This window comes from Pinus tabuliformis, chromosome 4_2 (genome assembly GCF_031772625.1).
Source record: "Pinus tabuliformis cultivar Carrire ecotype Pingquan chromosome 4_2, CPIR1, whole genome shotgun sequence".
Lineage (NCBI taxonomy): Eukaryota > Viridiplantae > Streptophyta > Pinopsida > Pinales > Pinaceae > Pinus > Pinus tabuliformis.
The window spans coordinates 980,239,832-980,252,595 of record NC_142304.1 but is presented as its reverse complement, the minus strand read 5'-3'; the positions used below and the strand labels follow the sequence as shown (position 1 = coordinate 980,252,595).

Below are 12,764 nucleotides of genomic sequence, written 5' to 3'. Positions count from 1 at the left end.
TTAACAATCTATATTTATTACCTTGTTCATCTTCATCACTGTTTGATAAGCCATCACTATCTTCATGGGTGTAGTAGCTTTTCTTATTTGCACTCTGTTTCTTGTTCCATCTAACTGGTTCCTTTCCTTTATCCTTATAAGAGCATTTTGCAGCATAATGACCTACTCTTCCACAAGCAAAGCATTTGAAAGGTAGCTTACCTCTGAACCTTCCAGAACCCCTTTGAAGATTTCTGACAAAATTTGATTCTTCTTCCTCTTCTTCTGGAACATGACTTGCTTCATAGTGATCTTCTCTGCCTGATGCTTTAAAAGCAGCTTCCCTTCTGTCTGATGGACCTCCCTTTCTCATTTCATAAGCAGTTTGAATTCCATGCAGCTGAGACATAGTGAGAACACGGAGATTTTCCTTTTCTTCTACTGCAGATACTTTAGATTCAAACTTGGGGGATAAAGATCTTAGAATCTTTTGAACTACTATAGTCTCTTTTATTTCTTCACCCAAATTTTTCATACAATTAACAATCTCATCTACCCGAAGAAAATAATTAGCCACACTTTCATCATTATACATCTTGAGAGTCTCATATTGAATCCTGAGAGTTTGAAGTTTAGCTTCTTTTACCTGTTCATCTCCTTCATAGCTAGTGATCATTTTGTCCCATATCTCTTTTGCTGATTTGAAGTGCATGACCTTCATGAACTCTGTTTGGGATATACTTCCTAATAGAGTACTGACTGCTTTTGCATTTGTTTCATACTGCTTTTTCTCAGCTGGATCTGTAGGAGTAGCTGAAGGAAAGGCATAGCCTGTTTCTACAATGTTCCAAACTTCTGTACCAAGAGATTGAAGATATGCAGTAACTCTTACCTTCCAATAATTGAAGTTTGTCCCATCGAAGACGGGTGGTCTGATTGATGCTTCTCTCTCGTAGTTGCTCATGATGAACGATCTACCTTCAAGCGATCAAGCTTTTCTGAAGGACCTGCTCTGATACCAAATTGTTGGAAATAATACTGAGAGGGGGGGTGAATCAGTATTATCTAGCAATTTACCAAATCTTCCTTATTTGATTTTTTGAATTATTCTTGCATATCAGTACCATAAAACAATGAGCATGAATAAAGAAAATAGACAGTCACACCAAAGAACACAAGATGTAAGGTGGAAATCCAATGCGGGAGAAAAACCACCTGCTGCAATATGTCTCTATCTTCTTTCAAGAAATTCTTTTTACAATGATTTTGTACTGGTGCAGTCCTTTACCAGCACGCAGGCTGCAACCTGCAGAGAGCTACAACTCTCTCTCGTTTTCCAGTTTCTCCTGGAAGGGAGCTACATCTAGTGCCAAGAAAAGGAAGAAAGAGATGACTTAAAATAAAAAATAAAAAATAAACAGCCATAGGTGCATCTTAACTACAAATATTTTAAGCACTATGAGTTTTGCACCTAGGTTTTTTTCATTTCTCTTGGCACTTAATTAATACAGTGTTAAGATGGATCTATGCTAGCTTTTGCTTTTTTGAAGTCCGTTTTTTTTCTTTTTGAGAATAGACATCGGATGTTGAATTCTTTGCATCTTATTTTATAATGTTGCCCATGTACGTTCATATATGGGGATTACTCCAACCCCAAGTTGTAATAGTGCCTTGCTACTCCGCTTGCCAAGTAATTCCATGATTGAGGCACATCCTTCTTGTTTCTAGGTTGCCAGTATATCAGGTTGTTGCTCCCTCCCATGTGCAGAATAATTTTGTGGACAAGAGTGCATTTCCATATTTCCTCCCTCTTCTAGGGGTTTGTTGACCTTGGATGCTAGAGGAGCAGAGCTTTCACTTCCAGCTGTATCTCATAGACCTGCTGCCTGTTTTCAGTCTGAGCCATTCCCTATATGACATTATCAAGCTCAATGTTGGTGACTTTGGAGGGATTGATGTGAATACAGTTTTGCCCATTGGTTCAAACACTGACTAAAACCATCTCTTTTTTGAATTTTTAACTTTCCACTTCTTGTTTGGTTGGCTTGCATTCTCCCGTGACATCATTTGTTTGCATTCTCCTGTGACATCATTTGTTTTCCATGTCTTCCTCTACAGGGCTGTTCTTTACGTCCTTGTCCAGGGTTCTGGCATTGTGGCATTGGCCCCACTTCTATTTGTTACTATGTCACATACTTTTCTTTTCAGGAGGTGTTGCCTTAGGCACTCTTTATTTTGCTCTTATTATTATTTGGTGCATTTTCTGAGTGTCCTTGATATCATATGGTCATTGGTGAACACTAACTTAATTTCACTTGAGTCTATTTGTCTGTGTTATAGTGCCTTTTTCAGTGCTACCTTAAGAAAGCAAGAAAATTGGGACCAGCATTCTTCTAATGGTGAAAAATAAATTTAATTTTTTTATTTGGCATGTAAAATACACAAATTGGCAGTATGTTGGCCATTCCTAACAGTAACAACATTTCAAACATTCTCAAAGCCAACTTACTTTCCACCATGTAGCCTAGTCTGCTTGTTTGGAATATTCCTTTATCAAAAATGGAAACTGAGTACATAGACCAGTGAATATAGATTTTTATTTAGATTTGAGAGTAGAGACTCTATCAAAATCTGTGTTGTGCTTGCTATTTATCCTGCAGTTTATCCCTTCTTTGTACACATAATGATTGCTGGGCGCTTATCTCTTTTCTTTGGCAGGGGGGGAAATTCCATGGATGAGAACCACAGTAATTTTCTGCAGGTTGCTGCAGAAGTTAGGGATGATAAGCATATCCACAAGAAGCATAAGAAAGAAAGGCCATACAAAGAGATGCACTGTGACATTGTAGAGGATGAGAATAATATTAGAGCCATTCAAACAAGAAAAAAAGAAGCAGAAGATCATGATACTTTGCAGTTGAAAGAGCATAAATCAAAGAAGAAGATAAAAGATAAAAGTGCGAAATGTTCGAAGATACCTAAAAATTCAGAGAAGTTCCTGCAAAATGATCTTATGACAGAGGGATGTCCTGAAAGGTGCACAACCTTCTTCTATGTCCAGGATTATTATGTGCTGTATAGTTTAAAATTTTAAAGCCATCGGATGTTGAATTCTTTGCATCTTATTTTATTGATGTTGCCCATGGACGTTCATAATATCATATATGGGGATTACTCCAACCCCAAGTTGTAAGAGTGCCTTGCTTCTCCTGTTGCCAAGTAATTCCATGATTGAGGCACATCCTTCTTGTTTCTAGTTTGCTAGTATAGCAGGTTGTTGCTCCCTTCCATGTGCAGAATAATTTTGTGGACAAGAGTGCATTTCCATATTTCCTCCATCTTCTAGAAGTTTGTTGACAGAGCACTCACTTCCAGCTGTATCTCATAGACCTGCTGCCTGTTTTCAGTCTGAGCCATTCCCTATATGACATTATTGAGCTCAATGTTGGTGACTTCAGAGGGATTATGTGAACACGGCTTTGCCCTTTGGTTCAAACACTGACTAAAAGCGTCTCTTTTTTTCAACTTTCCACTTCTTGTTTGGTTGGCTTGCATTCTCCTGTGACATCATTTGTTATCCATGTCTTCCTATACAGGGCTGTTCTTTACGTCCTTGTCAAGGGTTCTGCCATTGTGGCATTGGCCCCACTTTTATTTGTTACTATGTCACATACTTTTCTTTTCAGGAGGAGTTTCATATGGTCATGACTCATTGGTGAACATTAACTTAATTTCACTTGAGTCTATTTGTCTTTATTATAGTGCCTTTTTCAGTGCTACCTTAAGAAAGCGTGAAAATTGTGACTAACATTCTTCTAATGGTGAAAGATAAATTTAATTTTTTTATTTGGCATGTAAAATACACTAACTGGCAGTATGTTGGCCATTCGTAACAGTAACAATATTTCAAACATTCTCAAAGCCAACTTACTTTCCACCATGTAGCCTGCTCTGTTTGTTTGGAATATTCCTTTATCAAAATGGAAACTGAGTACTTAGACCAGTGAATATAGATTTTTATTTAGATTTGAGAGTAGATATACTATCAAAATCTATGTTGTGCTTACTAGTTATCCTGCAGTTTTATCCCTTTTTGTTCACATATTAATTGTTGGGCGCTTGTCTCTTTTCTTTGGAAGGGGGGGAAATTCCATGGATGAGAACCACAGTAATTCTCTGCAGGTTGCTGCGGAAGTTAGGGATGATAAGCACATCCACAAGAAGCATAAGAAAGAAAGACCATACAGAGAGATGCACTGTGACACTGTAGAGGATGAGAATAATATTAAAGCCATTCAAACGGGAAAAATAGAAGCAGAAGATCATAATACTTTGCAGTTGAAAGAGCATAAATCAAAGAAGAAGATAAAAGATAAAAATGAGAAATGTTTGAAGATACCTAAAAATTCGGAGAAGTTCCTGCAAAATGATCATATGGCAGAGAGATGTCCTGAAAGGTGCACAACCTACTTCTATGTTAAGCATTATTATGTGCTGTATAGTTTAAAGCCATTAATGCTGTTAATGTATTGATAAGGTTCCCTCGAGTTACTGATATGTAATGGAGTTGTTCGTTCCTTTTCTTTATGCATTTTCTTGTTGGCATAAAAGGAACTTGCACATGACCTTCATGCGACCATATTGTGCCCTAGAACCCAAAATTATATTTTGGGGCCAATTTTTATTTTGATGTTATGTTTTTCTCTTTTAATGTTCTTAAACCATATCGACTTTGACTTATATCAGGTCATCTTGAATTTTGGTATATTTACCACTGACTCTATGTGCTTGATTGCAGTCGTTATTTGGTTAGGTTATGCTTAGTCATGCTTTACATCAGCATTTTTGTGATTTGATGATAATGCTCTCTTGAGAGTATTTGACATCTGTTTCATTCTTGAAGGGTGGATTTGCTATGAATACAATTTATATAAAAATAATGTAAATATAGTAATAATTAATTAGTGAACATTAACTAGTGATTAATATCGAAGAGGCATGTCTCTAAGGACATGACCATTCGTGAAAGCGTACCTACCTAGGTATATATATGCGACCCTCATTTGTAAACATCGTCATCTTACTTGTATTCAAATATTCTTATATATTATTACTTATCCTATAATGGATATTTACATATACCAGATCTTCTAAGTATTTTGCTGTGTATACGAACCTTGTTCGTTACATTGGTATTAGAGCATTCCTTTGAGTATATGAACTTTGTTCATTGCGTTGGTATCAGAGTTGCCGCAACAAGCCGTCGCTTGTGCAAGCAACCCACCACTGCTACTAACATTGCATTGCTCTAGCTGTCGACTCTTATTTTGCGTTGCCACAATTGTTTTGAGGACCACTGCAATTGTTGTCGATACCCTTGCCATTGCCCGTACAAGTTGAAACTATTAAAGGTTGATCGTCGTGTCAATTGACCTAAGATATATATATATATATATATATATATATAAGAAGTGAACGTCAGGTAACTAAAAATTGACTTAGACATGTGGGTTAGCAAAGACGATGAAAAGATCGTATCTCTAGCTGTCTCTCCCACCATTGCTGCATACCAGTTTAGTCGGGTTGTGATCCCAATTGGATCATTATATTGTTTGTCATCCATCTCGATGCATTTGGAGTGGAAAAAGTGGAGGAATCAACTCACGAGACCGTTTTTACTGGTGGGACCCAATTTGGCAAAACGGGGTCCGAAATCTTCCGAGAGTGTTTTGAGGCATCAAACGATGTTTTTTAGGGGTAAAACTGTGCCGCGATAGCATCACACCTTTTCATGCTATTCTACACATAGAAAGCTTTCCAATGGCGCAAGAATCATGTCAATCGGAGTCCGTATGCAAAAGTTATGCCACTCAGAAGTTGACCTTCCTGTTTTCACACCTATAGTTTGGGAGGATGCCGCGTCAGCCCCATTATTCTAGAAGAGTCTATTTTGTAACTCTAGTTAAGAGTTGATGTTGTTAAAATTAACCACTAAAAGGCTATCAGGCTGTGTTATAATCGGGCCACTAAGAGGTAGAGGCATTCCATTTTTTCGAGAGCATTTTCTTCCATACTAGAGCAAAGATAGCCAAGAGAGATAGGGGGTAGAGCACATAGAGAGGATCTGTGCATTGTAGCAACCATAGGCCATAGACATTACTTCTTTGTATTTGCAGCCATATTTCCAGATAGAGAAAGAGAGCGAAGCGACCTCACATTCTAGCTGGGTTTTCTCTCGAAAGGGTTTCCTAGAGTGAATATCTTGTGTATTATGTGTGTGTGAGCTTATTTTGTTGTTTTCTACTTTTCTGCTTGATTTACTTTTACATGCATGCACTAATTACAATTAATTTTACTGATCTAGAAATTAAATAAAACTATAATAGTGTAGAATCTCATATTTTAATATAATATTATCAGATCTGTTGTGACGAACTTTCCAGTGGAATATCCATGACAGTTTACGAATTAGGCTATTGCATTTTTGATCACCATGGGAAATAAGGAAAAGTGTACCCCCGTAGGAAGAGGTACTGTAGTCTTTCAAATCGAAGCAGGAGAGCGACTTCGAGCAACCAATGTGCTGCATGTGCCAGGATTGGGGATGAACTTACTCTTTGTATCTCAACTTAAAAATAAAGGCTATGAAGTTTTCTTCATTAAGGAGAAAGTATATGTCAAACACCAGAGTTGGAAAAAGAAGGCCTAGATTGGAATCTGAAGTAACAGACTGTATAGATTACAACTAGAATCTCCGATGGCATTGATAGGCAACAATGGTGATAAAGATTTGAATGAACTATGGCACAGGAGGATGGGACACTTACACCATGGAGCTCTGAGAATTCTCAGGAAAACAGTATCAGGAGTTCCAGAACTAAGTACCGAACGAGATGATGTATGCAGAGGGTGCGCTCTAGGAAAGTATGCCAAAGCAGCGTTTTCCAGAAGTAACAATAGAGCTAAGAGTGTTCTAGGATTGATACACTCAGACATCTGCGGACTGATGTCCACAAAATCTCTTAGTTGTGCCGAATACTTCGTCATCTTCATCGATGACATTCTAGGAAGACTTGGATCTACTTTTTGAAAACCAAGGATGAGGTTTTTGTTCGATTCAAAGAGTTTAAGGCTCTAGTGGAGAATTTGACAGCAAAGAAGATAAAAGTGTTGCGTTCAGACAATGGTGGAGAGTATGTTGACAAGGACTTCACCGATTTTTGCACTAGGGAAGGCATTAGAAGAGAGTGGACAACTCCTTACAATTTGAAGCAGAATCGAGTAGCGAAAGGAAAAACAGGACTATTGTGGAAGCAACTAGGGCAGTGCTTTACGATCAGGATATGCCCAAATTCCTGTGGGTAGAAGCATGCAACACAATAGTTTATGTTTAGAACAGGACTCCGCACAAGGCATTGGGCAAAATCATTCTAGAAAAATTCTTCACCAGGAAGACACTTGAAGTCAGTCATTTCAGGATATTTGGGAGTTTGGCGTATTGTTGTATACTCGAAGAGAAGAGAAAGAAATTAGATCAAACTGCTAAGAAAGGATATCTTGCTAAGTTGCCAGAAACGACTACCTCCAACCCCAAAATGTCGTTTTGTCGTTCTAGATCTGGATATGGATACGAAAGAGAGGAAAAACGTCGGAAAAACCTTTTTGATGCCGTTTTTTTTCATGGAAACGAAAAGTTTTTATCCCCACCATTTTTACAAGCGTTTTGTCAAAAAATCTTGCCATTTAAATCAAAACGTTTTAAAAAATCGTGAAACGTGTTGGCTAGAAAAAAAAGCGTTTTTTCGAAAATGACCCACTCTGCTCGTCGGGAACGATCGATTGTTTTAATTCGTAAAGTGTTCGATCGTATTTTTGTTGGAATTTCTAAGTCTAACTGTTAGAAATCCTTCCTGTACTTTCTTATTTATTTCTTCCTACTTGGTTCTGTTAATTAACAAGCTATTTACCATGTAAATACTGAAAATAAATACGAGTACAGTCTCAACACATACAGATCATCAACTGAAGGAAAAACAAGCACACAAGTGACATCGTTATTTTTGGACTAATGTCCCCAGAAAAACCTGATGCGAGAAAACCAATGCAGGTATTTAAGGGTTTTATTATTAAGTAGTTTCAGAATACAATCTGGGTGCCAGAAATGGCTCACCCAATAGAGAATGCCCTCGACAGTAGTACCTCTTAGTCGGAGACATATATCAGCCCCAATCTGCCCCATGAAATCTCCCAGCGTCAGCCTCTCGAGGCTCTGCGTCAGCCTCTAGGGCCTCTATGTCTACCACACTGGCCCTCCTCAGGTTCTGCATAGCTCTTGGCTGCCTCTACGTGGCCTCTAGCTGCCTTTGCGTCAACCCTCTCCCGGTTTTTGCACTAATGCTCTCAGTACTATCTTTGCCTCTTTGCTACTGCATTCACTGCCCCTTAGCTGCAACTCTGATCACTCCTTCGATTTCCTCAGCAAGCCCTGCCCTAGAAAATCGAATTCTTGATCAATTCGGTGTGTTCTCCAAGTGACCCTCAAGCCTCCTCTTATATTTTTCTCGTTAACAATTCAACGACCAAGATTAAGTCCCTAATCAACGACTAAGATTAGATCTGGCTTGATCCATGACGTTTGGACCATTCTAACTCAATGTTATATTAATTCACATTAATATTTTATTTTCCCTAAGTTTAGACTTAGGGACTCCATTAAAAATATTATTATTTTAATATCTCCCAGACTGGTTAGATTCGGCCCAAACCATTTCTGGGTTTTGGAGATCTCATATGCTTTAGCGTCTCCACCAATTTCCGTGGCTAGAGCACATCCGATGCTACCCCAAATCAACAATTTTTTATTTTTTTTATTATCACCACCGAACATGTTACATTAACCTAACCTAAAAGTGTCGGATATCCGCAGAGAGTCGGAGAGTTAAAACAATATAGCCATGGAGAGTTGAAACATTATTGTGTTTCATGTTTCATCACCGCTCGGCGCTGAGAACTATTGTGCAGTGTGTAGTTGTTGAATTGTTTCATCCGTCATCGCCGCCGAGAGACGGGTTTTACAGTTGACTTGAAACATCGTCGTCGAGACTTGTAGTTGTTGAACTGTTTCATCCATTATCGCTGCTGAGAGACTGGTTTTACAACTTACTGGAAACATTGAGAGTGATTGTTCTGTTCGAGCTGCTTGTGCTGTCGAGAGTGACTGTTTTGTCTAAGGTAAGTAATAAATAAGACTTTAAAGTTTATGGCAAATTTATCCTCAATAGCATGGTTTATATCCATAACTTATCACAAACTGAAGATCATAATATATTCAAGCATAAACAATCCCTTTCTGATTTAACATTAAAGAACACAGTGAATAAACAAACTAGTGGAACCTGGGACTTATTTCAGCAAGTAGCCTCCAAATATCAGTCACAAGGATATGAAGAAACCAACAAGAATAAACACCACAATATACTAAATCTGAGAGCTGATATATGTACATAAAATGATGGTAAACAATGATACGAAGAACCTGGTATACACAATGATATATCTTCAGTTTAATCATCAGTCCCTTGTGCAACTTCAAAAATTTTGACCTCAGGAAAATGACCCCATGTAATTTCTCTGCCTTTACCCTCTGCTACAACCACGAATATGTTACATGGGTGCACTTTTGATAGATTCAACGCTGCCATCTCAATACATATCAGTAGCACAAAAAAATGAGAGGTACAACCACTCGTCCTTATCAATTTACATGAGTATTTGTGCCTAGAGATGGTAAGCAGCCTAAGAGGGTTTAGAGTCACTGAGTTTGCAACAAAGCAAGCATCCAAATGTTTGATGTTCAGTTTATGAACTATAAATCGGTTCATGAATCATTGAATAGATTAGGGTTCCGGTTTGCTGTTCAGTTTGTTCATTTTTTCTAGGGTTTTCTTGGGATCTGAAAACTGAGATACATATTTTAGTTTTTTAAAATTTTAAGTTTGTAAATTGTAACTTGTTTTGAACTTTTGAAGTACATATATGATATTTGTCAATTTTCTTTTTCAGTTTCATTTACATCATCATCATCATCACCATTCATGGTAACTTCAAGTTCAGCCATTCATGCGGGAGAGGAAGTGGAACATGAAATTGAATTAGCCCCCAAAGTTGATCCAAAGTCACCACTTTGGAAATATATAACTACTGTTGGGAAGATCCAAGGAAGTGGATCATTGGCATGGGTTTGTAGTGAGTGTAAAAAGGAGTATAAGGGATCATACACACAGGTTAAAGCACATTTGCTTGGGTTAAAAGGCAATGGGGTTCGTATATGTTGTGGCCCACCTAAAGAGAACGAGACAGATGGAAATGGTTTAAGAAAGGCAAAATTTGCAAAATATGAGAGAGAACAAGGCGAGGTAGATGCTAAAACAAATGAGGCAAATCTTGCCTCCCATTTAAAACACCCAACAAGGTTGGGAGCATCTTCATCAGAGCCTCCACTTCATTATCATGGAATTGTTTGTTCAAAGCGGTCAAATTTGGGACTGCTTGAAAAGAGTTTTAATAATGACGCTCGAGAGATAGCAAATGTAGCTATAGCCCAATGCATTTATGCAAATGGTCTTTCCTTTAACCTTGTGCGATCTCCTTACTAGGCAAAGATGATAAAGCAGTGAATGAAGCCCAAGAGGGTACAAGAGCGCTGGATATGAGAAGGTACGCACCACATTGTTGGGTGCTGAAAAGTTAGATTTGGAGGCTAAATTAAGTCCCATTCGTCATTCATGGTTCATTTAAGGGGTGTCCATCATTTCTGATGGATGGAAAGATCAAAGAAATAGGCCTCTGATCAATGTGATTGCTCAGAGCCCACAGGGGGCAATGTTTTTGAAGGAAGTGGATTGTGAGGGGCAGATGAGAGATTCTCAATTCATTGCTAACATCTTGATTGAACAATTGAATTGGTGGGGCCTGAAAATGTTGTCCAAGTAATAACTGACAATGCAACAATGTGTAGAGCAGCAGGCCTAATTATTTAAGGCAAATATTAGCACATCTTTTGGACCCCTTGTGTTGTACATTCATTGAACCTCATGTTGAGCAAGACAGGGAAGCAAATTGAGTGGATTCGAGTTATTTTTGAAGAGGCAAAAGAAATTCAAGCCTTTATCACAAACCACCACATGTCCCAAGGCATCTACAGGGAATTTGCTAAGTTGGAGCTCCTTAAGGTACCTATACTTTAAAGTTTATTTAATAAATTCTAATTTTTGACTCTAAATTCAAATATTTAAATTGGATTCTCAAATGTCATGATTTGTGAATCATAATAGTTATTCAATCAAATTATGGGTTTTAATTTGTTGAAATTTGAAACATTGGCAATTTGGCACTTGTAGGTTGCTAAGACTTGATTTTCTTCTCACATCGTAGTCTTAACAAGGGCCATGCAGGTGAAAGATGCATTACAATCAATGGTATGCAGTTCTCTTTGGAAGCAATGGAGGCAATCCCAATCTGATAGAGCACAAGCATTGAAACTATTGGTTGTTGATGATGAATGGTGGGATAGGGTGGAGTACCTCTTGGCATTTACTAAGCCAATTGTGGATTTGCTCCGTATGTTTGACACAAATATGCCTAATTTGGGAGAGGTGTATGAGGGCATTGATTCCATGATAGAGAAGATAAGGTTTGTTATAAATTCCAACGAGAATGACCTAGATGAATTCTTTTACAGAGAAGTAAAATATATATTGACCAAAAGGTGGAACAAGATGTCCACCTCATTGCACCTTTTAGCCTATGCAGTGAATCCAAAATATTATGCTGCCTAGTTGCTAAGTGATCTAGAAAGAACTGCACCAAACAAAGACCCAAAAGTCACAAAAGGATTTAAAAATGCTTTTAGAAAACTTTTTGTAGATCCCGAAATTGGGCTTCAAATTTGTGCACAATTTTCTCATTTTGTGGGATCAGAGAGTTGGGTTTGTGATATTGAGTGTATGCGGGACAAGACCAGATTAAGTCCAATTAAGTGGTGGAACTTCTATGGTGGGTCACTTCCACATATCCAAAAATTGGCCATCAAGATCTTGTCACAGGTTGCTAGTTCCGCTTCAGCAGAAAGGAACTGGAGTACATAAGATTTCATCCATTCGGTGAGGCGAAACAGATTGGGCTCTAAGAAGGTTGATGAACTAGTATATGTTCATTCAAACTTTCGCTTTCTATCACATGAGAGAGATGAATACAAATTTGGGCCCACCAAATTATGGGACATGGAACCAGAGTTGCCTGACATGGATATGACATTGAATTCCATGTGTCATATGAATTTGTTTGATGCGGAGTCACCAATAGGTGGATCTTCAAGTGGACATGGTAGCAATGTTCCCAGTCCCACTTCTAGAGAGGATGTGGAACCTTTTAGTGGCATGCATGAAGACATATTTGATATGTAAATGTAATTTATGATGGTGTTTTAACTTTTAAACTTTTGAACAACCATATGAATTATGAATAATGATAGTAGATTGTCAGTCATAGTTCATTTTGTACTTTGTACTATGTAGTAATTATTATGCATTATTAATTTTGGTAATGATGGTGTAACTTGTCATGTTGATAACTTGATGATTGAAATTTGAAACAAAAACTTGATGATATGTTGAATCATGAATGTTATAATAATTGTTAATGATGATGACAATGTTTATGCTGAATTGATGATGATGAATCATGATAGATCATAGATGATAATTGATTATGTATTTTTAGTCTTT

At 37.8% G+C, this 12,764-nt stretch overlaps 1 protein-coding gene across 3 annotated transcripts in view; it reads left to right on the top strand.

The window, feature by feature from the left end:
- Positions 1–12,764, top strand: part of LOC149172951 (coilin-like) — a 373,642-nt gene that overhangs the window by 112,394 nt on the left and 248,484 nt on the right. The window contains exons 4-5 of one of the 3 annotated variants that reach the window (XM_089424466.1): positions 2,698–3,015; positions 4,119–4,436. The exons of 1 other annotated variant lie outside the window; for it this stretch is intronic. In XM_089424466.1, coding sequence (XP_089280592.1) covers positions 2,698–3,015; positions 4,119–4,436 — 636 coding nt within the window. The remainder of the gene's footprint in view (positions 1–2,697; positions 3,016–4,118; positions 4,437–12,764) is intronic. One more of the 3 variants, XM_089424467.1, reaches the window with a different exon arrangement.